At 46.6% G+C, this 25,450-nt stretch overlaps 1 protein-coding gene across 5 annotated transcripts; it reads right to left on the bottom strand.

The window, feature by feature from the left end:
- Window positions 1–249: 249 nt before the first annotated feature.
- Window positions 250–25,185, bottom strand: shroom1 (shroom family member 1). 5 transcript variants are annotated; one of them, XM_023838361.2, is made up of 8 exons: window positions 24,983–25,185; window positions 7,393–10,008; window positions 6,791–6,840; window positions 5,669–6,211; window positions 5,043–5,582; window positions 4,743–4,857; window positions 2,869–3,141; window positions 250–2,142 (listed from the first exon to the last, which is right to left on the bottom strand). In XM_023838361.2, the coding sequence occupies exons 2-8, from the start codon at window positions 9,937–9,939 to the stop codon at window positions 1,888–1,890; spliced, it is 4,323 nt and encodes a 1,440-aa protein (XP_023694129.2). In that variant the 5' UTR covers window positions 9,940–10,008; window positions 24,983–25,185; the 3' UTR covers window positions 250–1,887. The 5 variants fall into 5 exon arrangements, with proteins under 5 accessions (XP_023694129.2, XP_023694126.2, XP_023694127.2 ...); XM_023838358.2 differs by lacking the exon at window positions 24,983–25,185 and adding an exon at window positions 12,729–12,881; XM_023838359.2 differs by lacking the exon at window positions 24,983–25,185 and adding an exon at window positions 12,729–12,881 and having other exon boundaries at window positions 5,043–5,579.
- Window positions 25,186–25,450: the final 265 nt, after the last annotated feature.

Genomic DNA, 25,450 nt, shown 5'->3' with positions numbered 1-25,450 from the left:
CCGTACTCTGTGACACTTTTCCCACATCCTCCTGTGGACCACCAGTCAAAGAGTGCAATGAACCAGCGAGGAGACCATTTAAACGCCAAGGCGTCCTCACTCAATGTGTTAGCCATGGAAACAGGAGCACACAGCTCGCCTGTTTCTACACAGCAAGCATTTATTCCGGTAAGAGGAGATCCGTCATTTCAGAAACAAGAAGTAAAACACACAGCTCAAGCTTTGAAATGAGAGACACAGAAGACAGAGTTAATAATTAAGAAAAATAAACCACTTTATTTCATATACACCGGAATTCCTTATGGGCACAAACATTTTCAGTGATCTGTTTGTTCTACGCTACTCAGACAGCGTTCCGTAGGCCAACCTGAGCCTAAGTTCAAAACACGACCACGTTTTTTCACGCCGTTATAAGATGGGATGATGTCACAAAGGGGAAAGTGCTATTATTAGTCCGACGACCTTCCGCCGTCTCCTTGACAACATTCCCTCCGTCAGTGAGCAAAGTACTTGTCCAGTCAGGGTCAACAGTTTAAAATCTACATTAAGGGTAACTGGGTTGCATATGGCAACCTAATAAGTAACACAGTGTTGACAATTAATACAAAACGTTTTGTTTTGTTAAAAGGGAAGCAAAAGCAGAAACCCAGATAACACCATGGTACATATCAGCAAAAGTAAAATTATGCAAACAAACAAGTTATTACCAACAACAAAACCGGCCTCCACAGTGAAAGCGAATGTACATTTATTTTTTTAAGCAAGACAATTTTATGCTTAAATCAATTAATGAAGTGCAAATATTAATTTCAAATTAATCTGTACATTAAAACATACTAATGCAATTCATAAATATTTTTTCAGTATAGTGGAGAAAAATGAAATGATTCATAGTTTGTGATACCAACAACAAAGCAGAATTCAACACTAAAACGTTCCCACATCTTTTTGTGACGATCCAGGGATAGTATTTGAGTATGCAGGTCCTAATTCCTAAGGATAATTTACTTGCATGTCATGAAATGTTCTTTAGGTTATTGACCATACATGAGATTTTCACCAAAGCCATATTAAAAAATCACTACATCTGTGCATCAGGACAGAGATACAAATTTTCAGAGGCAGAGACAAGTTTAAAGAGTCAGGCCACCTTCTGTTGATTCCTCATGCAGTCTAGCCAATATTTTAAAGACATTAAAAGAAAGCTTGGTCTTAGTCATTAAAGTAGTCAAAAATTAGAAACATTCAGTTCCTTGTTAAGTAATATATGCTGGTTTATTTTAAGCAGAAGCGGCGATAAATGATGTAATCCATACAGCCCCTGAGGGGAGATCGCAAAGATCTCTTTGATCCAACAAAATATCACAGTCAGTTTCATTTTTCCAAGACCATTGAATAAATAATATTTCATTGGATACAGAAAAGGCCTGATATTTCACAAAACATTTTGAGAGGGGAAAAAAAACAACCTTCTGGAAACAAAAATCCATATATTTTTGTGCAAGTACATGTGAAAGTGCTTTTTAATCTTTTTTTGGTTTTCATCGAGTGCCAAAATGACCAATAAAAATGCTCCACCTTAAAACTATTATGAAATGTCATGATTTTCTTCTTCTTCAAATAATCCCAAAGCCATGATTATTTTAAAGCTTATTAATTCCAGGTTATTAAAATGACTTTCTTCTCTTGGTAACAAGTGACTATAGCGGAATTAAAGACGCGTTAAAGTTTAAAATGTAAATTCTAAACCGGAGACAAATTCGCCGCTGACACACCCGGCACAGACATTCCACGGAAGCAGAAGGATGGGGCGCCATCTAGGGGTGGGAGGCCTGAACACAAATCCCCATGGCTGTGAGGACAGGCGAGCGCCCAGCAGGACGGCTTTCAGGACGGGATGCTGTTGAGCAGCGACTCCAGCTGCTCCTCGCTCAGCCTCTGCTTTTCGTCCAGGTCCTTCTGCCGGATGAGCAGCGCAGCCTTGGTCTGTACAAAGCAGCGATAGTCCTGCAGCTGCCCGGCTGTTAGGACCCGGGCCAGGATGGTGGACACCACGCGCTCCCGCCGATCCAGGTTATCCTTCAGGTCTTTGGCATCCTCCTGCTGTTTACACAGCAAACGGTGCCGGTTGTCCAGTGATTGCTGACACACAGGGGGACACAGAATTTAATTACTTTCAGGACGGCTTTTCATTATGTGCATCAGAGCGGTTTAAAAGCATTTCACACACCAGGCAAGTCCTGGACAACTCCTAATGGCACCAAGAGAAAAGAATATACTGCTTGCAAGTCTAGCCCAAGGATGCGGTATGACTTTCTGCCAGCAGAGGGCAGTGAAGACAATCTAAGACTGATGGTTAATAATCATTTTGGCCTGTCCCCAATTTGTAACCAGGTTCCGTTCAGACAGGGCGCACGTCGAAATGGACATATGGTCGGAATAAAATAGATGTCAGTGACTTTTAGCTATGAGAATGTGTGTGAAGCTGGGATGCATGCATCTACTTTTTTGTTTTGAAGCACGTGCAAGTTCTTATGAAAGTCAAACAGGTTGTAAATCGGGGACAGTCTGTAATTTGGGGAAAAAAAAGTCAGTAGCAATATTTGCTCTCTCAAGGATTTTTTGAGATTTTGTTTTTTTTTAATTTTTTAATTTTTTTAAATAAACCAAAAAAAATAAAATTCCAGATTTTTTTCCCCCCCCAAATGATTTTCAGGACTATAGGGGAAAGAAACATTTTTAGAACGAATCCAATTAAAAAGCAAACAAATTTTATGCATATCATTTTTAGAAGGAATCCAACCAAAAAAATTTATTTGTGGGTGTATATAAAAATTTTAAAAAAAGTAAAAATATCGTGTTACTCACCTTCTCCTCCGCGTCGGCCTGCTCCCCAACGGCGCTCAGCGCGTTACGCACCCTAGCCAGACGCACCGACAAGCACAGCAGCAGGCTCACTACGCGCTCCAGGTCCCCCACGAACAGCGTGTAGCGCTCGTACTCGGCTGGCGGGCAGCTCTGCTGCACCAGGGTGTCGACAGCGCCGCCCTGCAGGCCGTTAGCCTCCACCGCATCCTTCAGGGCCACTCGCTGCTTCTCCACCAGCTGCAGGCGCCCCTTGATGCACTCCATCAAAACCCTCTGAATGGGAGGAAGGAGGCCTTGGAGTTACGAGAGGCCGGGAGACAGACGGGTGCAGCATAGACCGAGTTAGCCTGCATGCGACTGTCTGCGTGCTACACCAGGGGTATACACATCTGACACCCACAGCCGATCCACGTTTCTGCTACCGGAAGCTGGGAGGGAGCAAAAATGTGGACCAGCTGTGGGACCGGATTGGAAAACACCGCTCTATAGCTACCCGAAAGCAAGCCTGAGCGGTGATCATGGTGGTCCAGGGGACGATGGACTCCGAATTTTCAACGATGTTTATTCGGTAAGAATCAATCCATCCATTCAACACTGCTTCTCTAGTACACACTATATGTCAAGTGCTGAAAATCCTATGCACTATATAGCTGATTATGGTCTGATCGCCCATCATACACTCATTTACCTTGCAAAGTGTATCAGACATGTGTCTAATGTGTCAGTTTAGGGATCGTCACTAAAACGTCGAACAGAAACAGCAGTATCACTCTCACTCCAGTGCTGTGGTTTGGGTTGCGGTTTGTTTGCATAAATTTTACTTTTGCTGACGTACCACAGCGTTCGCAGAGTTTCTGCTTCGTTTCCATTTTTACAAAACAAAATATGTTTCATATTGATAATTAGCACCGTGTTACTTACTAGGTTGCCATATGCAACCAAATTTCCCTTAATATAATGACTGTATTACTGCTGCTGTCCAATGAATCACTATTACAGCTAAACACAGTCCCGTCCCCCCCCCCCTTCACATCCGGGAGGGTTAGGGTTGGAAGATGTGAAAATGCGTGAATAATATTTGCCCCTGACCTCAAGCCATAAGTCTGCTAGCCTGAACATTAACATTAAAAAGTCTATTTATTACATAATTACATATTTTTATTACATTTTTAAACAAGCAGTACTGCACTGTACACATTGCATGTCAAATTACTGTCATTTCCTATCTAGACCTTTTTATATAATATGCAAACCATCTAAATTATGTCCGGTTATGAAGTTACTACAGTACGCACTGGGAGCACTAGGTTTTGAACGTCACTGAAAAATTTATGATTTACTGTGAAGAACGCGAGATTCCAAGGTCACAAAGACAGCTACCACATGAGCGAGGCTTACCGAGACAGATATGCAGAGTACCCAACCAACAATTTTTATATTAAAGTTATACTATGCACTTAAACTAACGAATATTATGTATCACTAATAAATATATTTGATATATGATCCAAATGATTTTCAGTAATGATTTTAACTTACGCGTTGCCTGAGTTTCTGTGATATTTCTACAATCCCTAATGTTTAACACACACAAATTAGGCACCTAACTGCATGCAGGACAGTTGAAGAATCCCCAGAGAGTTCCACAAACACAGAGCGTAAGTGGAATTCAAACCAACAACCTGCAGGTGTCAGGCAAGTTATATACTTAAATATAACCAAAAATGGCTAAACACGGGGCTGATGCTGAGCAGTTATTTGGTCAGTCTACAAAGATTCTTCAGGAATCTTCACTAAATTTCCTTGAAGTCATTTCCCTAAATTCCCAACAGGCAAATCTGGGGACACCCATGTAGGGCCTGTGTTGGATTTACCTTCTTTTCCGTGATGTCACTTCCTTTATTTATGTGGCCATCTTGCATCTGCCCATCGGGGTCTGGGTTCTCATTGCTTGGTGGCATCATGTTCTGCTGCTCTAAAATTTCAGAGCTTGAAAACAAACGAGGAAGTAAGAAAACCCTACTATACACATACATTCACAATCTGATCTTTTTAAACACAGAGTCTTGTATTTTCTCTGTAACCAGAGGGAACATGGCTTTAATTCACATAAAATGTAATACGCGTAATCACACATACAGTATCCTTTTGTGTTTACAGAAGCATAAGGTTACCTGACGCCAGGTTGCTGTGTGTGTTTATGTCTGTAATGCTCCTCCATTAGCAGTGTGTCCTCAGACAACAGCTCCTCCATCAGCATCACTGCCGTCTTGCGATTGGTCACCGGAAGCAGGACACGGGCCAGTGATTGGTCCTCCGCGACAACTTCCTCCACCAACACCTGCCACCGTGGCTTGGCTGGAGCTCCGGTCTCGACCAGAGTCTCACCTCCTTTCTCAGTCTCACCTCCTTTCTCAGTTTCCTCTTTAGGCAGATCACCGTCTTTTCCCTCATTTTCCTCCAGGTCTGGACCTTCGGAGGTCGTCGCCACCGGTGGCTCGTGCGTCGCCGGTTCTGGCAACGCGCTCGGGGATTCAGTCTCACCGGAGATGTGGCGAGATTCTTCCATAACCTCTTCGTTCTGCGCGACGAGCCACGAACTCGGATCGGTGGTGACGCCGCGGCCCAGAAACACCTCCTGGGAGGGATCAGGTCTCGGAACATCATCCTGGCCCGGTAACAGGGCGTGCACGGGAGGGGCCGCGCCGATTCTGCTGTGAGCACAAATCGCATGTCAGTGATGCCAGTCTTTCTGTGTGAACGTGTGCGGCACATGCCGCGAGCAGTCACTGCTACATACCTGGAACCGGTCGGACTAGATGGCGATACGGAACCGGTCCTGCTGGTCCGTCGTTCCTGGGAGGCTTGGCTACTGGGGAACGGCGTCTCAGCGTCACTGACGTAGAAGACACTGTTGCCCACGACACTACTGGCCTCGGATGGAGAGGGGGGCCCCGTCGACGAGGGGGACCCACATTGTGGCCTGTCTGGGCCGTCGCCGAGGCCCCGGAGCCCTGCCTCGCTGCCCCCTGCCTCGCTGCCCAGTTCGGGGGCGGTGTCCTGTCTCACAAAGGGCGTCCTACGCGGCCCCAGCTGGAGTTTCCTCGTCGCGTCCCAGAAGGACAGCCGCCGCTGCTCTCGGCCCGGAGGGTTCCGCCCGTCCTCCAGCTGGTCCAGCTGCTCAGAGCTCTTGCTTAGGGCCTGTACCGTGTCGATCCGGCCCGCTCCCAGCTCCTCCATGGACTTTCCCCTGAGGGCCACCGGTCGAGCTGGGATGTCCCCCGACACGGAGACCGCCCGCTCTGTAAGAGCCCGCACTGACCCATCCGGTCTCCTCTGAGCACTGGCCGAGCAGGGAGAGGGACTCGTCAGCAAACATGTGCATGAAGACTCATGCTAGCCTCGCGTTAGCCGTCAACACGCTCAGGAGTAGGTCCCACCCTCGATTATCATGTTGATTAACTGCCACATCCACAAATCCTGCATCTTCGCTAAACACAATGCAGATGGTTCACCACATCCAACTGAACATACAAAACCTTCTTCCGTGAGTAAAGGCGACTTACGTCACCAGCACGACCCAGAAGCTAAGGAAGCTAAGCTGCAGTTTCGACATCTGGAAGCTGGGAACGGGCAAAAACGTAGGCCGCCTTGGGGTCCTCGAGGACCGTTTTGAAAAACACTGATCTCATTCATACATCTATGACCAGCGCATCCTAGTTAGAGTGGGGGCACATTCATGCTCACACTCACACAAACATATTCTATGGGCAGTGTGACCTAACTGCGTGCCTTTAGAATGTGGGAGGAAGCCGGAGTAGAGAGAGACCTGGTAGCACACAGGGAGAACACGCAAAACTTCACACACACAGGGCGGAGGCGGGATTTACACCTCTTATTCATCACCGGTGAAACGTCTTACCAAGAATTCTGGGTGGAGGAAACTGGAGGTTTGTGGATGTCATCTTCAACCTGGCGGCATAGAAACACGAAACGAGAGAACGCAAAATACATGTAAACCCACTCATCGTTTGCGTGTTTATTTAATTAGAGCTGTTAAAATTTTATAGAAGGTCCTGCTTAGACGGGTCTAAGGGATGTGCTTCCTAAATAAATTACTAGCCGTGAAGGAATTGGGTCTTCTGTGAAATTAACTTCAGTCTCACATTAAGATGATGTAACTTATTGGTTCAACTGCCAGCCAATCACAAGCCAGACTCAGATGGCAGACCCCAAGTGAACGTCAGCCCATGGGAGTTTTATTTATAGAAGGACAGAAGGAAAAGTGATTGGTTATCTCTCTGAATCAATCAGATTGTAGAGGAGGTGGGCTAAAGTAACTAGATGAGGTGGGATCAGCCAATCAGATATCTTGGTCCCACCTCTTCTAGTTGTTTAGACTCACCTTCCTCTACAATCTGACTGATTCCTCTCTCTGAACCAATCATTTTTTCTTCTGCCCTCAGAACAGAAGTAAAACTCCCACGAGCCGAACACCACAGCAGTTACCAGGACATGACCCACCTGAAGGTTGTAGGGGGTGGAGGTGGAGCGGGTTTGGAAGAAGGTTCCCTGTTCGGGCTGATCCAATAGGGTCTCAGCCGAGGCAGACTTCCCGGTTGCGGAGCTGGTACATTCCCTCCAGTTGGCTTTACTTGGCAGCACATCACTGTGGACAGAGCTGAACTGCGAAGGCAGGAAGGGGCCACTGGAATCCAGTATGCGGCCTGCAGAAAGGGGCCTTAGGAGCTTCGGTCTTGGCGCCACATTCCCGGAAAGCGACCTCAGGGCGAGTACAGCTGGGAGGCCTGCAGACGAGTGCCTCTGGTAGTGTACAGGCTGCTGGGGCTCAGCCGTCTTCTGCCCGGTCTTCCTCTCCATATAGGCCACCAGGGCCTTCTGCTGGATCTGCTTCAGGGTGTTTTTGGGCCGGCCGGAGGTAGAGTAGGCACGGTCCCGGGTCTCGAACAGCTTCTTCCTGGAGGCCACCAGCCCCTGCTCACTGACATCATCCCTGGACAGCAGGCCTTCCTCCTCATTGCCCAAGGAGTTGCACACGGGATGCAGGGGTGCAGCCCCCACTTGATTCAGCTTCTCCGGCTCGGAGTAGCAGAGTTTCTTTTGCTCAGAAGTCAGCCTCCTCCTGCTCCCGATTCGTGCTACCTGAGGCTGAGGGACAATAGACAGCTTCGCCTCGTCTTTTTCTTGCTCTTCTGCCTCTTCCCAGTTCCTGTTCTCTTTCCCTTGCAACTCTGTTTCCAGCTCGAAGCAGGGCGAGGGGCTTTCGGGTGTCACCGGAGATCCCTGGAGGGACACGGTAGAGTTCAGGAAAGATGGCCTCAGATCGAGCCGTGGTTTGATCCTGTGAGGCCAAGAGAGCTGCAAGTCCCTCCTTTTGAATGATGTTTCCCTTAAGACCTTCTTCTGAGCATCCTTTACCTTTTCCCTGTAATACTTCTTGAAGGATTCATCCAGGGTTCCTACTGGGCTGGAGAGATGCTCTTGGTTTTGCTGGTCTACGCCGCATGTGTTGTTCAGCAGGATACCACTTCTGCTGGAGGTGCTCCCTTCCTCTACACTCTGCTGCCTGAGGGGGGCGCTATACCGCCTGGACTCCCTCCACTTCCCACTGGTGTCACTCTTGGGCCTGTGCATCAGCACTCCCCTGTTCTCACCCGTGAGATGGTACAAGAGAGGAGTGGTCTCCTTGTTGATCTTATCACTGGCTAAGTCTCCCAAAGGCTGTCTCTTCCCTCTTACTGCAAGGTCTGCTTTCTTATCGATGCCTCCCTGGTCTGCGTTCAGTACAGCAGCAGTGTCCTTGTCATCTTTGTAAATTCGGGGACCACCGTCCTCTGGACCACAGTAGAAGATGGGATGTCTTTGGGAGCTACAGTTTCTCTCACTGGTTGTTTCTTCCGAACTCTCCAGACCATAGAAACCCTGGTTTGAGATATTACTCTGAGCACACGAGACTTTGCTCTGAGATTCCTCGTCTTTGATGCTGTTGTACACATCGTGACTCTTATGGCAGGTTTCCGAGTCCTGCAAGCCATCATGACTGTTCTCGCGTCCTTGTCGCACATTGTGGTCAACCACAGGACCGAGTAACCTATCTTCCATCTCCACCAGCCTGTGTGTGTCTGCTGTAGATGAAGGACTGATCTCGCCCTCTGAAAGAGCATCTCTACAACTCGACTCTGAGGATTTGCACACGCCGGTTACGAAGTAGAAATTCCCTTTGTGCTGGATGTTGCCATTTGGCAGGTTCTGCATTGCATGCTGGGTATCCCCGGGTTGCAACTGCTCCGGGAGGTTGGCCCTTTGCTCAGAACGTGACCTCCTGCTTTGATTTTCAGACCAGTTACCAGCACCTACGACCTGCTGTTTCAGGAATTCTGGTTGAATAAAGGACGAAGACTGCTGGTTTAAAGAACTTTGAATAGGCTTTTGTTTGGGTGTCTGATCCGAGTCTTCCAGACCTTCTGGACATTCCAGGTTAGACCGTGAGCTCCTTCGGCCATAGGCCAACTTCTGTCTGGGATGAACAGCATCAGGATTAGCAGTCTCAGACCTCTGGTGTGATCTTTCAGCCCAAGGGCCATGAGAACTCAAGTTCTCTCTGTAATTTTCCAAGTTCTTGATGGTTATGAAACTGTCTAGACGAGCTGGTGGTGGTGGAGGTGGTTCCCGGTGGCAGTCTGCACCATGGCAGGGACTGTGGCAGTAGCACTCCTGCGAGTCACCCCCTACGGTCTCAAAAAGCTGATCCACGCTTGCGGATCTGTTGATGTTGAGAATGTTGGGACTGTAGACACCCTTGACATACTTCAGATCTGCGTACTGAAGGCTTTGGTGGTGGATGTCGTCTGGCAGGAACGGGGAGGTGTAGTCTGGGGCATTGGAGCCCCCGGAGAAGGAGCTGTACGCAGAGTCCCCTTTCCCGTGGTGGTGGCTGAACTGGTCGATGCTGCTGTTGGACTTGGCCGGCGAGAGTCGGCTCCCTGGGCAGCTCAGCGGCTGCGCGTCCAGGCTGCTGGTGCCCTCAAAGTGGAAGTCGAAGGAGTCCATCGCGGTCTGCCGCGCGGAGACGGGGACGTGGGAGAGCGGGTCTGTCACCACGCCATTCCGCTGCAGTTTCTGCGGAAAATAGGTACATACAGAACAAGAAAGTACAACCATCAAAACAAACTGCAAATGAGAGGACATTCGAAATATCAGCTTATAATACTGATTCATTGTGCTGCTCTGGGTATTACTGAAATTAGTGAAAAACCTCAACTGGAATGATTTTTGAATGAGATAAAATCCTCATTGACACCACAGCTTTAATGTTTTTTTTAAATGTTTCTACCAAAAGATCCACATACGCTGCAAATTCCATCGACCAGCTGAATGTCTTATTACAATCAGTAATTATACTTGAAGGGCCTATTTTACAGTGGCTCTCTGCAGTGTTAATTCATTAAAGCATCACCAAAATATCGATCAACAAACTGAGGTACATTCTTGGGAGTAGTCCAGCATGTTTAACATTTAAGAATATGGTTATCTTTTACGACAGGTCATCAATAGGTTATCAGTCAACTGAACAGCTTTTTGTTTTTTTTTCCTTCAACTGCTACAAACTTTCCCTAGATAATGTGCAGCAATGGATAGACTCCACTTCATCTTTAAACGCTTACCATGCCAGTTTAACTTGGTTTGTTAAAAACCACATAAGTTTTGAAGGACATCATCTTATGAAGATCCTTTACTTAGGGTGTCCACCAGCTCACTTTCTACCCACAGCTTAGGCGACATTCTCGTGTCGTGAGGACTAATGCTCTCTCATTCGCTCAGTGGGCCAATTTAACCCATGAACAGGGCCGACATGCTGAAGGTCCCGTGTGCTGATGGGGACCTGTGACCGCCCCCCCCCCCAACCCAACCAAGCCCGACGCCATAACCCCACACCCACTACTAACAAACAAGAAGCACTCGAGTGGAAATGATGGTCTGGGAATGTCCGTGAAGGAACGCGCTTAGAGCAAAAGAACCCACACACGCACCGCTATCATCGCGGCGACTAACGACTCCTACGGACTCCCCTTCGGCATGCTGAATGACTCCTAACCACGCATCAACAGCTCCAAAACAAAGGACATGGATGAACAAAATTATGGAAATTACGCTGGGAAGTATCACACAGACTTCTGGGCTCTTTCCAATCAGTGTGTGGGGCATACAGAGTATCACAACACCATGTATTTAACTTTCGGGGAAAATAGGACTACGAAAGACAACGGCCGTCACATTCTCATCGCTTTCTGTATCACACAATTGCTGTAGTTTGCGTAATATCTGTAGTGATATTACGCTCTGTTTCTGTACTGTGGCATCACAGAGAGCGAAGCACACAGGAACAGACGCAAGGTGCCCGCAGATACCAGGTGCACGGCCAGCCCCGCGATGTCCCTTCAGGACGGGAGTTTGTGTCAATTCTCTCTGCTCATTTCCCGCTGACACACTCTGGATCTTATTCAAGCACCATTCAACAATAGAGACAATGCACACAAATCGCAGTGCTTAAAAAATAAATAAAAAAAAATCGAAGACATTTAAAACATTTAAAAATGTTGGTTTAACTTGTTTTAGCCAGAATAATCCTCTCAGTCCGAGAAGTTCAAGCAAATTAAGAGACACAAAAAAAAAAAAAGGAAAAAAGTTAAACGACTTGTAGTACAATTTAAAAATACTGAAAAACAGTTATACATCACTTACCTGATATCCATCTTAAAAGATAATAAAAATAAAATAAGCTAGATATGAGATGTCTCCTCCTTAACTTCTTATGAATTAAACTGTTCAGGAAACCAGGCGTTTGACTTCACACTAATCCAAAACAAAACAAACCAAGACAGCAGAAAGGAGGGATTTCATTGACGTGGATGAAAGGGAGAGAGAGGAGGCTGGCTGGCTGCAGAAACATGCAGAGGGGAGAAGCTCCAGCCAGATGCTAACGCCGTGCACCAGTGACGTCCACCTCGCCGATGTACGACCAACGCGGGAGAAGGCATCTCTCTCTGCTGATAATGCAGCCTGAAAAAAACAGAGTTTGGGGGGGGGGGGGGGGCGCTTGCATTCCTGCCTCCCTTCAATGAAAGACTGGCTGAGTAGCCGCTCTCCCCCCCCCCACCCCCAGGCAAGCGGGGGCATCTGCTCTCATCCCAGCCAAACAAAGGCCCAGGAGGAGCCCCCCTTTTCAAGGCCCAGAAGTATACCACCACCCCCCCCCTTCTGCTGGACCCCAACCAGCTTCCCCAGCACCCAGAAAAAAAAAAAAAGTCAGCCATTAAGAACATGGCGATGACAGCGTGGGGCTGGGGGGGTGGGGAGGACTTAGCCGCTGAAGATGCTCCATGCTCCTTGAAGTCCTGCAGTGAGGTCATCATCATCATCACCATAATCACTATTATTAGTGCTAACCAATTAAAACTGATAAATACAACTGGGAACCAGAACCACTGGTGCTTGGGCCCATAATTATTATTACTCTTCTTCCTTCCTTTTCCTCATCATCATCACCACCACCACCACCACAATCACATGGTTTCTGCCAAGTCAAATACAGAGCATGACAGTAAAACAAAAACACACACTCCACATATACATGTGACACGCCGTCACCGTCTCGCACACAAAGTGCAGGGACCCTTTTCTGGAAGCATCTAATCGCCCGTGTGTGAAATCTGCCCCAGGATTTCGTGCTCCGAGGGCTTATCGACCCGTCAGGGCGAGGAGAAGCGACCCGGCATAGAATTATGCACATACTGAAGGACAATAAACGTTTGCAGATATCATAAACATTTAAATATAACCTGCTTGTGTTCAGTAGTGTTTAGCCCTCGAGACAGAGAGTAGATCTTCACCAACATTACAGACGTTCCTCTCCAGCATATCAGTGTCTAACTTTGCCTCTCCAGCCTCAGCGTTCTCCAAAGGAGCACCGGAATACTCTCGGTGCAGCAACGGACCCCCTCTCACCTTGACGCCCAATCAGAGGCCAGCTTCTTTGGGCAAAGGCCGGAATGCAATTGTGCGAAAAAGCTGGAGGTGTCCGAGCTCAAAATCTCAGTAAGGAGATTGTATCACAAGGCTGGCAGGAATTCGGAACATTTCTCAAGCTCAAAAACGACCCTCATTTCTTTGTAGCACAAGACTCCGACTGCTTAGGGACCTGGCATGCGTTAAAAATCCTGCTGATGTCATCGGAGCAAGTAATCCCATTGGCTCCTGAGATGTTGGGATTCACAATTACATTATCAATAAATAAATAAAACAAAACGACTCTCGCACGTGAATAGCCAAACATTCGATTGGTACAACCTGAAGCTGTATTTGTAATATTTTTTCCTTACCAAAAATAAATACTGAGACTAGCAGGCAGAAGTTCAGGTCCAGAAAGTACAAATCCAGTCCAAGATTTTGTTTCAACCAACCAGTTGAGTTACTCTGTAACTGACTCTTTATACTCAACTTGGTTTGGATTTTTACTTTCTGAACCTGAACTTTCCACCTCTGCTAGCAGGACCAACACTTCCAGTAATCTAGACTAAAAGTTACCAAAGCATACCAGTAACACTGACACTGTCCCAGAACATTTGATTCACATTGATTGATTTTATTCACTACCGTCTGCGACCAATGGAAAGAAACCCTCTTTTTTTTTTTTGTTTAGCTAAAATTTCACATGTCAGACAGTCCTGGATCTTCTCCAAACAGTGCATCCAATCAGCATGTGAACAGGCTGAACTGTGGGCACCTTCTGGGTCAGTGTCCGGGTCATTCCAGAACCAAGGGGGGAAAAAATGTTACATAAAAACCATGACAGTGAACTAATAGAATGACCCTATATTAATTCAACTAAACGGACAAATAACACCGTAAAATGCACTGATCATCCTACCAGAACCTGGATTCTTCAAAGAAATGTTTATAGACAACAGTTTGGATTGGTTTGACGGAAAATGCGAGGTACCATCATAGTGAAACGGAAAAACAGGAAAGTATAAAGGCTACTTTGCAATCCCATTCATAAAGACTCCTTGAGGGTTAAACAGCAGCCCCTTCACAATTCAGCCAGACCGGACTGGCAGCTAAATGCCACCTAATTAATCACCATTATAGACGAAGTCGAGGTGACGGAGGCGTGCGAGACCCCACACTAAACACGACCCAAAAGTACCATTTGAAAAACACAAGACTGAAGCTCGACTGGTCCCAGAGCAGATTCACATGTGAGGGGCAGCGTTTGGGACTTAGCGACCCTTCTGGCCAATGTAGAAGGGACAGGGGGGGAGGGGGGGGGTAAGAGGTCATGTGTGCCTTTAATCAAATAAAGGAAGGATGTGTTTGTGTTTGCTGGTGCTGTATGGAATGTGGACTCTGGTATCAGTCCCACATTCCTCAGGAGCCAGATCAGCTTGCACTGAAACGCTGTCAGAAATGCCCTTTGCTTCTGGGGAAGGGACAAAAAAAAAAGGAAAACATTGAAAAGTGGGTGAAAAATCAGATATATTACTCCATGGTTACCTGCTCCACATCTCCAAGACTCCAGGCTACGAAAGGCGGAAGCTACCGCTACCGGACTCTCGTTTGGAACAGTCCATCCGCTCTGCAGCATAGGACACAAGCGGAGGCTGGCCTGCTGCACACGCACTGAAAGGTGGAATTTGCGCAGGGCAATGTTTAACTTGGTCTGGTGTGACCGAAACACATTACACAGCATTATAAAATACTCCAGGTTAGCGGTTAGTCATCTGGCAACTCAGCGCCGGGTAAAAAATTAACCTTTTCAGTGCAGCCGTGGCAGACATGTCGATCAAACAATCTTCCTCGCCTCAAGGTGGAACAACTCCACCCGATGTGTACATCCAGCTGTGCTTCATACCATATTTAGTCAAATGGGGGCTGCACATTTAACAGCTGAAGGAAATTTCAGCAGGGGGGGGGGACTTATTCAGTGGTGACTTATAATCACAGGCAGATTAAATCATCACTCAAATATTTCAGTGCTATAGATTCAGTCATAAACGATGTATGAATTGGTTTAATATATATTTTGATTGAAACGGCTATAATCAAAAGGCTAGCAAACTTCTACAGTAAATGCTAAACTGATAAGAATACAAGAAAAGTGTTAGGATTAGACACTTAAAACTAACCAACTGAAAACCGTAAAAACACGACTAATGCCGTTTTGTCAGCCAAATCCGCTTCCACACACCGATAAGCCGGTAATAGCGAACAGTAGCTAACGTCCTGAAATCCCCCCCCCTCTCCTTTTTCCCCCCAAAACTGACAGTGCAAACAGCAGTAATTTGTAAAAATTTACAAAAAATACGTTTCACACGTTGGATAGAAGCACGATGAACCATTGTAAACCACCTCAAAAGAAAACACCCGAGACCAGTGTTGTGCATTTCAGGGCCAGAAAGTACAAATCCAGACCAGGATTTTGTTTCTACCAACCAGTTGAGAAGAACAAGTCAGAGTACTCAATTGCTTGGTTGAAACAAAATCCTGGTCTGGATGTGCAGCATTTGGACCCGAAATGCTCAACACTGCCTGAGAGACCATGCAGAGTACGTTATCCTTTTAGGTATATATATATCTTTTTTTTTTTTTTTTTTTTTAAATGAGGGAATTAGTTTGGTTCAGTAACTTGCAAAATAGTCTTAAAAACCAACATCAAAAAAGAACCTCGATAAAATCATAATCATGATCCTACCTGAAAAATTAAAATGTTGTATGACATTTTTGCGGTTTTGCCCACCCCTGCTTCGGACCACACAAACGCAGACGGGTGCATGGTCATGCTCGGAGCCAATGAGACGGGTGCATGGTCATGCTCGGAGCCAATGAGACGGGTGCATGGTCATGCTCTGAGCCAATGAGACGGGTGCTGTTCTCCTGCTCTCCAAGGGGGAGCTTGCTGCCAGGAACAACCACTTCCTGCAATTGTTAACTAAACACAAAACTCATTCATTCCTTCCACTGAAAACCGGCCGTGTGTTAATCTCCCTGGTAGTTTATTAGAAATGTATCTTCTGCTTGGGCAGGATCCAGTATGGCATAACTAATAAGGAACACGCTCCTAAGCCTTCACTCGATGCCCAGCCCCTAAATTTGCAGCCTTATTTCCGTTCCTGTGTAGCTGATCTTTGTCCATTTTATTTTATTTTTTTTTGCAGTCGCATCATATTCAGTTTCCTGCAGTAGATCTGACCTGGGTGTCAAATTGAGGTGCCGCCCAGAACTGGTATGACAGAGTAGAGCACATCAAACACAGGGGAAGGGGGGGGCGCGTCTGCTTGCCGTCTGCCGGCGTTTGCTTAGCAACGGGGGCGACAGACGAGCTAGCGCTCGGCGGCGAGGTCGGCTCAGGTGAGCGGGAGGCGGTCAGGCCCTTTCCACCGCGGTCACCCTCAGGTCAGATGGCCAGGAATGGAGGCACTGCCTTAAGATGCATTAAATGTTATTCAGAACGACTGCAAGGAATGAAAGAAGGGAGAAAAAAAAAAAAAAAGAAAGAAACAAGCCAACTAGGCCAAACAGTGAGACACCACACCCGCGAAAATCTCCAGAGGAGACACGACGACGATATCATTTCTTAAAAGGGAGGGGTGCAGCGCAACAGGTGGGTGTGTGAAGTCCAAGCACCTTCCAGCAAACAAAACAAAACAAAACCTTGTATATAATCAGACTCCAAACCTAACCAGGCTTCCAAATCAGGTTTAAGACCTGGGGTATCGTCTCCATCGCACGGAGAAATCTGCTGAGAATCATCAAGCGGCACGACATCAAGGTCAGGTGGGCAGCCGGAACGCTTACCTAGGACTCTTCTCAGATTTACGATGACGATCTCTCAAAAAGGCGTGAAGATAAGCGAGGGGGGGGGGGGGGCTCTTTAAAAAGCTGAGCCGGCACTGGGAAACCACAAGGGAATGAAGGCGGTTATTTACACCCGCTTTCAGCATGGGGCCCCCCGAACGGCTGGTTGCCTCGACTAGGGCCTAACGACGGATAATGCGCCGCTTGGGGCGCCCCGGCCGTTTCCACGGCGACTGACATCATTTCCTTGCAGCGATGTGAGCTCATTGTGTCGGCCGAACCCGTCTCTCCATCCTGGTGATTATAGACGGGGAGGAATGCAAGGTACGGGCTCTCTTGGGCTAAAGCAAACAGGCCTGGAACAGACTGTATTACATCACAGCCTGCCAGCACACTTATCTGTGCTTGGAGATTAGAAACCAAATATTAGCTCAGGCCATAAAATGTTCACTTTTCTGCAGTAAATACGCTTGAGGCACAGAGGCAGGATGACTGGTTATAATACTTATTGCATTTAATGCAGTGAATCATGTAGGAGTTTCAAATTAAGCTGGACGTTGGCTAAAAATAAACACGCATATCCGCGTCCGCGACTAGTCACACACATGCAGACGCATGGAGATGGCCTGCAGAACATCTTGAGATGAAGCAGACGGCCCTTGTTTAGTCTCTCGAAGCTCTCTACTTGATTACCCTTCTGTCCTTAGACCGGATAACCTTGACTGCTGCCATTTCCAAATCCTACAAGTGGAATCTCCGCCCCCCACATTCCTACAGACCTCCTCATTAATCCCTAAAGTCCAGCCTTTTCTCATCTATCCCCCCCCCCCCCATCAGCTTCCCAGCTGCACCGTGATATTTTATTTTCCAGGATGTTCCGCTTCGTTTACCCTGAGACTTGTCAGGATACCAGTTGGCTCTTTAACTGCTTTACCTACAGAGTCCAGGTGGAAAGTTTCTCATTGGTAGGTGACACAGAGTCACTTTACCCATAATCCAGCAGGGCACACGGTGTCACAGGCCTGGTATTCGGGGTATCTTTTGCACTGGGGCCACTCAGGTGTCAATGCTTCTGGGTCTCAGGTGACGTCCCCCCCCTCCCCAAATCCACCACGCATGCCTCGGCTCCTCAGCTCGGACCACAGCTCCCCTCCCCCCTCCCCAGTCACGCACCGACGACGACCCCCCACCACACTCTGCTGCACGCGTGACAGCCGACACCACCTTCACGTTCTCTAAAGTGCCAAAACGAGAAAAAGCATAATTAAGCGGTTAATGAATCAGCGTCACCTTTTTAAGCCACGTTCACGCAGTGTCACGCTTCACATCTGCTATTAAAAAAAAACAAAAACATATCACTGAACTGTTTGGAAGAGAGAAAATCCAAGATCAGGATTAACAGTTCCAGAGTCAAAATTCCAAACGGTCCAAGATAACCTTATTGCACTGTCAGTTATCTGGGACAGAAGGCTCAAGTCAGGAGAAATTAGCCCCAGACACTAATCTTATTCCACATCAAAGCTAGTGAAAATAACAGAAGAAAAAGAGCAGCAATGTCCAAACAAGGCAGAGTGCAGCAGGAAAGGATTATAGAGATTTAAACACAGCCAACAGCTGCTCAAAAAGGACCTGCACAAACTCTCTCTTGATGTCTTGATTTGTGACACTTATATGTCTCGATATTTGTATTCTGTTTAAAACTTTTCATTTGCACTATTCACTTCAGTGTATGACCCAAGTGTGAAGATGACAAAATAAGATGCATTGAGTTCATTGTTCTTATGGATTCATTTGAGATAAAAAAAAAATGAGAAACGTCACAACATGTAGTTAATATACATACAAACACTGGAGATGTGGCCACGTATATTTACAAAGCTATTCCTGGCAAACCCTACTATGTAAAATATACATAAACGTCTTGAATGAATGAATGTTACATTGACACAGAACTTTTCCAGACACCCGAAGCGTTTTACAGAACCAATGGGGAGACACTACAAGGTTGGGCCTTGGGTTGGTATTGCGACTCCCGAAGACAGAACGGAAGCCCAAATGTCAGCACCTGGAATGAAAACAAATGTCACAAAGTCTTAATAACACTGACGGTTTACGGTGAGAGAATCAGCATAATCGAGGCTTTATAAAAAGCAACATAGGGACGAAAATAGAAATGTACACAGGAACCGTGCTTTGCCAGACAAGCACCCGTCCGTGACCAAATAAATTAAATGCATGAATGAAACGGGCAACCTTTGCGTGGAGTTTCACGTCTACTAAATGCGTCCATCGTCAACAAAAACAGCTAGGCAACAAGTCAATAGGAAATGTAGAGACTCTGGTTTCTTCCTCGATTACGTTAATAATCCACAGGCCAGAAGATTAAAAATTTATCCTCCTGCAGTGAAAATTGGTAACCTGTGTCAGTGTCGGCTTACTTTTATTGCGGCCAAATGACAACAGCGGGGAGAATAGTTTTAAACTCACAACAACCTCAAGATCGTTTTACGAGCACATTTCAGTCCAAGTGATGTGCTTCCAAGGAAATTTCTCTGGACTTGGAGAGTTTTAGTCATTCGGCAGAAGTTCCTCCTTGGATTACATGAGGATTGAGCTTAATTTGGTTCCCAGCACTACAACACAGGACGAGGAAGCCTGACTTTAGGTCATTGGCGATCTTACCTCAACAACAACAAAAAGGACTAATTAAGTTTTGGGAATTTGCATTCCTTACTCATCCAACACATGCTGTAAAGGCTGGCATGAAAACCAAATTCTGCTCCTAACATACCTCCACATCATAACTGCAGATTACGTCACCCATACCAATAAGGAAGCAATGTCACGGCCGTAGCGTTTGTGTGATTTATAGACCGGCATGCTTGCTAGTCCCACCTTAGCTTGAACGCGTGTTATTAAACATACAGAGACGCCACAGCGGGAAGAGCATCTGTGAAGCGGGAGAAACACCCTCCGCTTCTGGGAAGCGCGTCACGGCCGATCGGCAACATGCGCGCGCGGTGCCGCCAACGTGTCGGATTGCACCGCAGAGGTGCGATCGGTGCATTAAGAAAAAGGAGAGACGTGCGTTTTAAAAAAAGAACGGAATCCGCCAGAACAAGGAAAACATTATTTTCCCCCCCTCCCCGAAAGCCGCGAACACGAGAAGGGTGCACACGTCCTGCTACGATATTTCGTCGTGCGTCGAACTGCGTCGGTGAAGTGCAGGTGAAAGGTGACTTTAGGGGTTAAGGCACAAATCAAACGATTTTGAGAAACGTTACTCTGTCGGGGGATATTCTCTTTGAATAAATAAGACATTTAAAATTATGCTTAAATTAAAATCAAACAGTTCTGACGCAGGAAAAAAAAAAGTTTCCTGACACAGAAACAGACATGCAAACGTGGATATATTTGCGTATTTTGATTGGATTTGCCTTGCAAAGTTTACCCCTCCCTGCAAGAGGTAGCCAAGCCATTCTATTCACTGAGGGCCTTCTAATTGGTTAAACGCTAACAAACACTCACACGGTCTCTTCTCACACTCCCCAAGCATTAATTCTCTCAAAAGCTCCAAACCAGGCATTTCATTTAGGGCTATAATTTTCTGTCAGTTGCCCCCCCCCCCCCTTGATTTTACCATAACACAATGGCCGTTTTAACCCCCAGTGACTACTATTATTATGACGATCACTCACGCTTAGAACCGCTGCCTATTGTGGGCAGACTGGGGGTCTCACTTCAGCCGGTTACAAAAGGACACCCACTGAAATGAATTTTCAAAAGGGACCTAAATCAGGGGGTGACACCGCGAATGAACTCGTACTGCAAAGACGCAGTCGACCTTAGTCTGCAGCACTGTCAAAGTAAAACTCCCCTCCATACTCTGAGATATGGAATTAGAGCAACACAGAAAGAATATAATGGCTGCGAAAGGAGAGAAGAAAGGAGAAAATCCCTCTCTGTTTTCCCAGTTATGAAAAAATATGAGCACTGAGACCGGAACAGAAGCCATAATGTGAGACAGAAAAGCGCAATGAGCAGATTTGTTGAAATGTTTGGTTGATCTACGAGCAGAAGAGATGTAACTTCTGCCGATCCTATATCGTGCGAGGTTGGGGAGGGTGGGGTTAATCATAACGTGTTGATAACTCTTGGCTCTTCGCGTCGATACTCCGTAAATACCACTGTTATGAGGTTTAATAAGGGCGCGGATCCCAGTGCGACCCGCCGGAGTCCTGATTGGTGGCAGTCCGTCACAGACACCTCTTCATTACGGCCCGTGAAACTTTACCCTCCGCCGTCATGCGACGGGGCATTCCGCAGGAGCCAGAGCGCCTCACGGCTGCTGCGGAAGCCAGGCGGACACGGGTACGGACAAAAATAAAAGCCTCCGGCGGCTGAGTCACTCCGCTGATGCTTTTCATACAAAGTAGGTAATGAGCGCTTGAGGTATTATTAGCAAGATCCAGGTACAGTGTAGTGCAGCTCCTTCTGAGACTGGAACCAACAGCACTTTGCACACTGAGCCAAAGTCCTTAACCACTACATGTTCCTCCCAAAAATAACCCAAAAGGCCAGGAAGGATTCCAAGAAATTAAAACCCAATAGAATGCACTTCCTAGTGACACTTTCTAGTGCATCCTCCACCAGTTTCCAAATAGTATTCAATTCGGTTTATTTTTATATAGCGCCTTTCACAGCGGTGTCGCCCTAAGGCGCTCGACATGGGTGTGTGTTAATGTACTACATCATTTACACATAATACAAAAAAAAAAAAAAAAAAAAAACACAAAAACAGGGAAAGGAAAAGACAAAGAAAGAAAGAAGAGAAGAACCAAAAACTCAAATGGCTGCTCGGCCGCCCCCTTCCCCCCCCCCCGGGCATGCTGACCTTATAGAGACAGAAAGAGTGGGCCTTCTTACTAAACGCAAGGTGTTAACTGTGGCCAAGGTCAAAGCCAACATCCATCGATGAGTCGGGTCTCCATGCCGACCCGAGCTGGCAGACTGAACGCCGCACCCATGATGTCATCATTTGTAAGCCGCATCCACAATGTCAGGCTTACAAAGGACGGAATCCACCTGGGGCCACCACCCAGACACATGGGACGGAAAGCATGCTGAACGGGACATACAGAGCAATCGTTTACAGCTACATGCAACACACTGAACCTATTGAAGCAGTAGCCAATACAACAGGGGCGGGACTACAGGGGTACTGGACTCAGCTGAAAGCCGATTGGCCCCTGGAGTTCCCACTCCCCTGTCAGTCACTCATTCAAAAGATATTATTGGCCAATGATAAGGTTGCCCCCTCTATATGAATGATGGCCCCTCTTGTGCCCTCATCTAAAAAAAAAAAAAATTAAAAAAAAATCCTACAATCACCTCTGCAATATGAGCATAGAATTATTCGTTCAATTAAGATACCTATGATACAGTCTTTAACAGACCAATCATAGCATTACTCCCAGTTAATTCCACAAGTACTGCTGTTAGTCACGCTGACTGTGCATAGAGACCGGGGGCCCGGCCACTCGGGGGCGCTGGGTAGCCAGAACGCACGTGATGGGATTCTGACCCCAACCGAGGAACCGCCAACTGCAGTCTCGGGGCAGGTTTGCACGCGTGATGTGCGGCTCAGCGGATTACCCAGGTTTGAAGAGACAAGCAACCACGTGAGAAACCTCAAAACTCACAGAAACCAGAATTAATGGGGTTATCCCCACCCCCACCACAGGGTCCCATAATCACATCAGGGAGCAGAAAGGAACCAGGCCGCAATGGGACGACCAGGGTCCAGCTATGTAGCACATTTCAAGCCGTGCACAGGTGTTGCTGTATACAGCTTGCCCCCCCCCCCCCCCCCCCCGAGATGGAAGGGCTATGACTCCCTGTAGAGAAATAGGCTGCAATGAACACGGTTTAATAATAAACTCAGACAAACAAAGAAATGGTAACTCGGTGCTCCTAAACTAGAAGGAGTGCGGAAGAGATCCGATTGCAGGCAGATTTAAAACAAAGCCAAACATTTCCTACTGTGGGCCGAGTCGTACACAGCACAAGGATGCGGGTACAGCAAACGGATACAGGGCGATTGGCTCAAAAGATATCAAATCTCCTGTTTGGTCCATGACACTATTAACAGAAGAATAAACCGTTTTTATGCAAAAGAACAATATGACAGCTGAATGCTTTTAATAATCCTCATTGGGGGCTGTTTTGCGATGCAAACAATGAATAGCTTTAGTATATTTACATCATAAGTCACCCCTCACATTTACAATCCTGATAATAAACAGTGCCAAAGTTCTACTGATGGAAATATCCGTCATCACGCTAGAAAAAAAAAAATCAGCTAAACACGATATGCATGGTGAGAGTTCATGTTTGCCTCTCAACTAGAAGCGGCGCTGTGAAGGATGTCAACCTACAAAATCATAACACAGCTCGCAAAAAATGTCACTAAACCAACATTACCAGATCAGACACGCCAAGGCAAAACCAAGCCCAGTGTCTAAACAGAAATGTTCAACAATTAAAACCGCACGCCAAATGGCCATGGTATTTACCCATTTATCATATTTTACGTATAGAGATTCCAAGAAAAAAAAAATGGATGTTTGCTAGCCGGCTATACCCGAGACTCCGGCAGAGGAGAGACTCGGGGAAACTTTCACTGACAGCTCGGAGCACAAAATACAGGAGCCGGGCGAAACGCGATGAGGGGACACAGAAATTAATTATTCATCCGGGCCGAAGTATAGAGGCATAAATTGGCCACCAAGCGAGAATTATGATCAGAACTCTAAGTTCTGCAGCCTTAGGGGAAAAGTAGCCCCACATTTCCTGTCGGTGATCCTCATAGCTGGGAGGGCAGAGCAATTAAAGGCCCAGGTGTGGTCTGAGTGAATAAAGCGAAAGGTAGGCTGTGTTCTGGTATGAGTACAATCCCAGGTATGGTGTGGTAGAAGCAGGACAAACCTAAAATCAGCTACATCAAAAGCGTTGTGAAGGTCCAAACCCTACAGGCAGTTTACAAGGCAATAAAACTTTCACATGCGTGTGCAGACTTGTCTCGAATAGAAAATCTCACTCCAGCCAGCTGACCAAAAGTTGGCAACCCTGCGTACAGCATCACTGCATTTTCAGGCTAAAGCACCGCTTCACATACGGCTTATATGTGCCGTGAACGGAGCCGGACATCGTGCCCATTGCGACCGGATGGCGTGCGGACCCATTTACCGCAGTTAACAGGCTGGTACTCGGAGTGTGGAGGAGACCTTGACCCGCTGCAAAACCACCGTGTTTCTCCCGTGTGCCAGGGGAGACACAGAGGGACAGTGTTCACGCGGCGTGGCCGATTCGGTTACAGCCTCAGGACAAAACCCCAGTGTCTAGTTTCCGCCAAACGGCTCCGGACAATGCTGCCATTTTTTTTGTTCCCACTTTAAATTAAACATATAAAAGTCATCAGGCTGAAAGGGGAATTGTGCATTATTTAGTCAAAATTTGCCACGACTTCATTCTCGTAAAATTTGGTCACAGGAGATGAGAAATGCACCAACTACCTTACTCTTTACCCCCAGATATTTTTAGATTTTATCTCCCAACAAAACTTTGTACATTACACAGGGAGAGCAATTTCTAAATGTTAATAGCGTTTAACTCGTGCAAGTGGAGTTGAAACATATCTGCAAATAAAGAAGCGTAAAGCACTTTGAACCACTGGATGAGAGCAGACAATAAAAGTGTCAGAATCTGTCTAGGGCATCCCATGCAAAGCCATCTTCGGCGTGCTTACCGTGCTTTCGTTGTAGGCCTACTATACTCCGCAGCTCTGACAACAATACCGAAAACGTCCAAAATACGGGATTACAACCTGCCAGGCCTAGAAGTTTTACCTACATATTTTAATGCCCGTATCAAACTGCATAGCACATCAATACGCACAACGTTATGTTAACCAGTCGTGTCCATTATACGAACACATCAAAGATCACTACCTATATCGGCAGTGTTTCTTATTTAAAAACTATAATAAAAATGGTGATTATAAAATAAGGCGGAGATCACCCCCAACAAAAAGTTGCTTTCTTGTTGGGCGGCTGGATACATTTTGTAGCACTGCATCACCAGCCCTAACTCTTGTTGAACCGCTGAGATCGAAACCAACCCACGTTGCCGAAAAGGGGAGCGATACCAAAAGCACCTGCCGGTCAGCGTGGACACATACCTGGCGATCCCCCCCGAAAAGCTCCCCAAGGCTTTCCTGTGGCGTCCGAAAAGTCTCCTCCTGGGGGAGACCTGTCCTTCCACCGGCAGCAAAACTGACTGAAACTTTTCCTCCGCTTAATGCTCCCAGAAAACAGCTTGTCCGCCGCTTCCATATACCTGCGCCCTCAGTAGGTTTCACAATGGGCTGAAAGGAAAGGGAGCCTTTCTGAGGAGGAGGAGTAAAGCTGAGCCAATGGAGGCGGCTTTGCCAAATAAACACGCCGAGCATTACAATATCATCATATTCAATATCATATAATGTTTGATACACTCTCATAATAGATTTTATTTTCAATAAAACAAAAATAATAATGCACGTTACGTGCGCTTGCTTTTTTATTTTCTGATCGACGGCGAGAAACTGTCCGACGGTCCCTAAGTCAGGTATTTCTGCTCCACAGAAAATCCAGTTTCGAGTCCCGGGCAC

The sequence above is a fragment of the Paramormyrops kingsleyae genome, chromosome 24 (assembly GCF_048594095.1).
Source record: "Paramormyrops kingsleyae isolate MSU_618 chromosome 24, PKINGS_0.4, whole genome shotgun sequence".
NCBI lineage: Eukaryota > Metazoa > Chordata > Actinopteri > Osteoglossiformes > Mormyridae > Paramormyrops > Paramormyrops kingsleyae.
The sequence above is the reverse complement of the archived record's forward strand: the minus strand, read 5'-3'. Positions and strand labels throughout refer to the sequence as shown.

What these genes read in the sequence shown, in the direction of transcription:
- shroom1 (XM_023838358.2), bottom strand. Translation starts at nt 12,785, where the DNA reads ATGTTGGTGAAGATCTACTCTCTGTCTCGAGGGCTAAACACTACTGAA. An exon ending in CCACCCCCTACAACCTTCAG is followed by an intron (nt 6,841 to 7,392) that starts GTGGGTCATGTC and finishes CTATGCCGCCAG; the next exon opens with GTTGAAGATGACATCCACAA. An exon ending in GTGACATCACGGAAAAGAAG is followed by an intron (nt 3,142 to 4,742) that starts GTAAATCCAACA and finishes CCTCCCATTCAG; the next exon opens with AGGGTTTTGATGGAGTGCAT.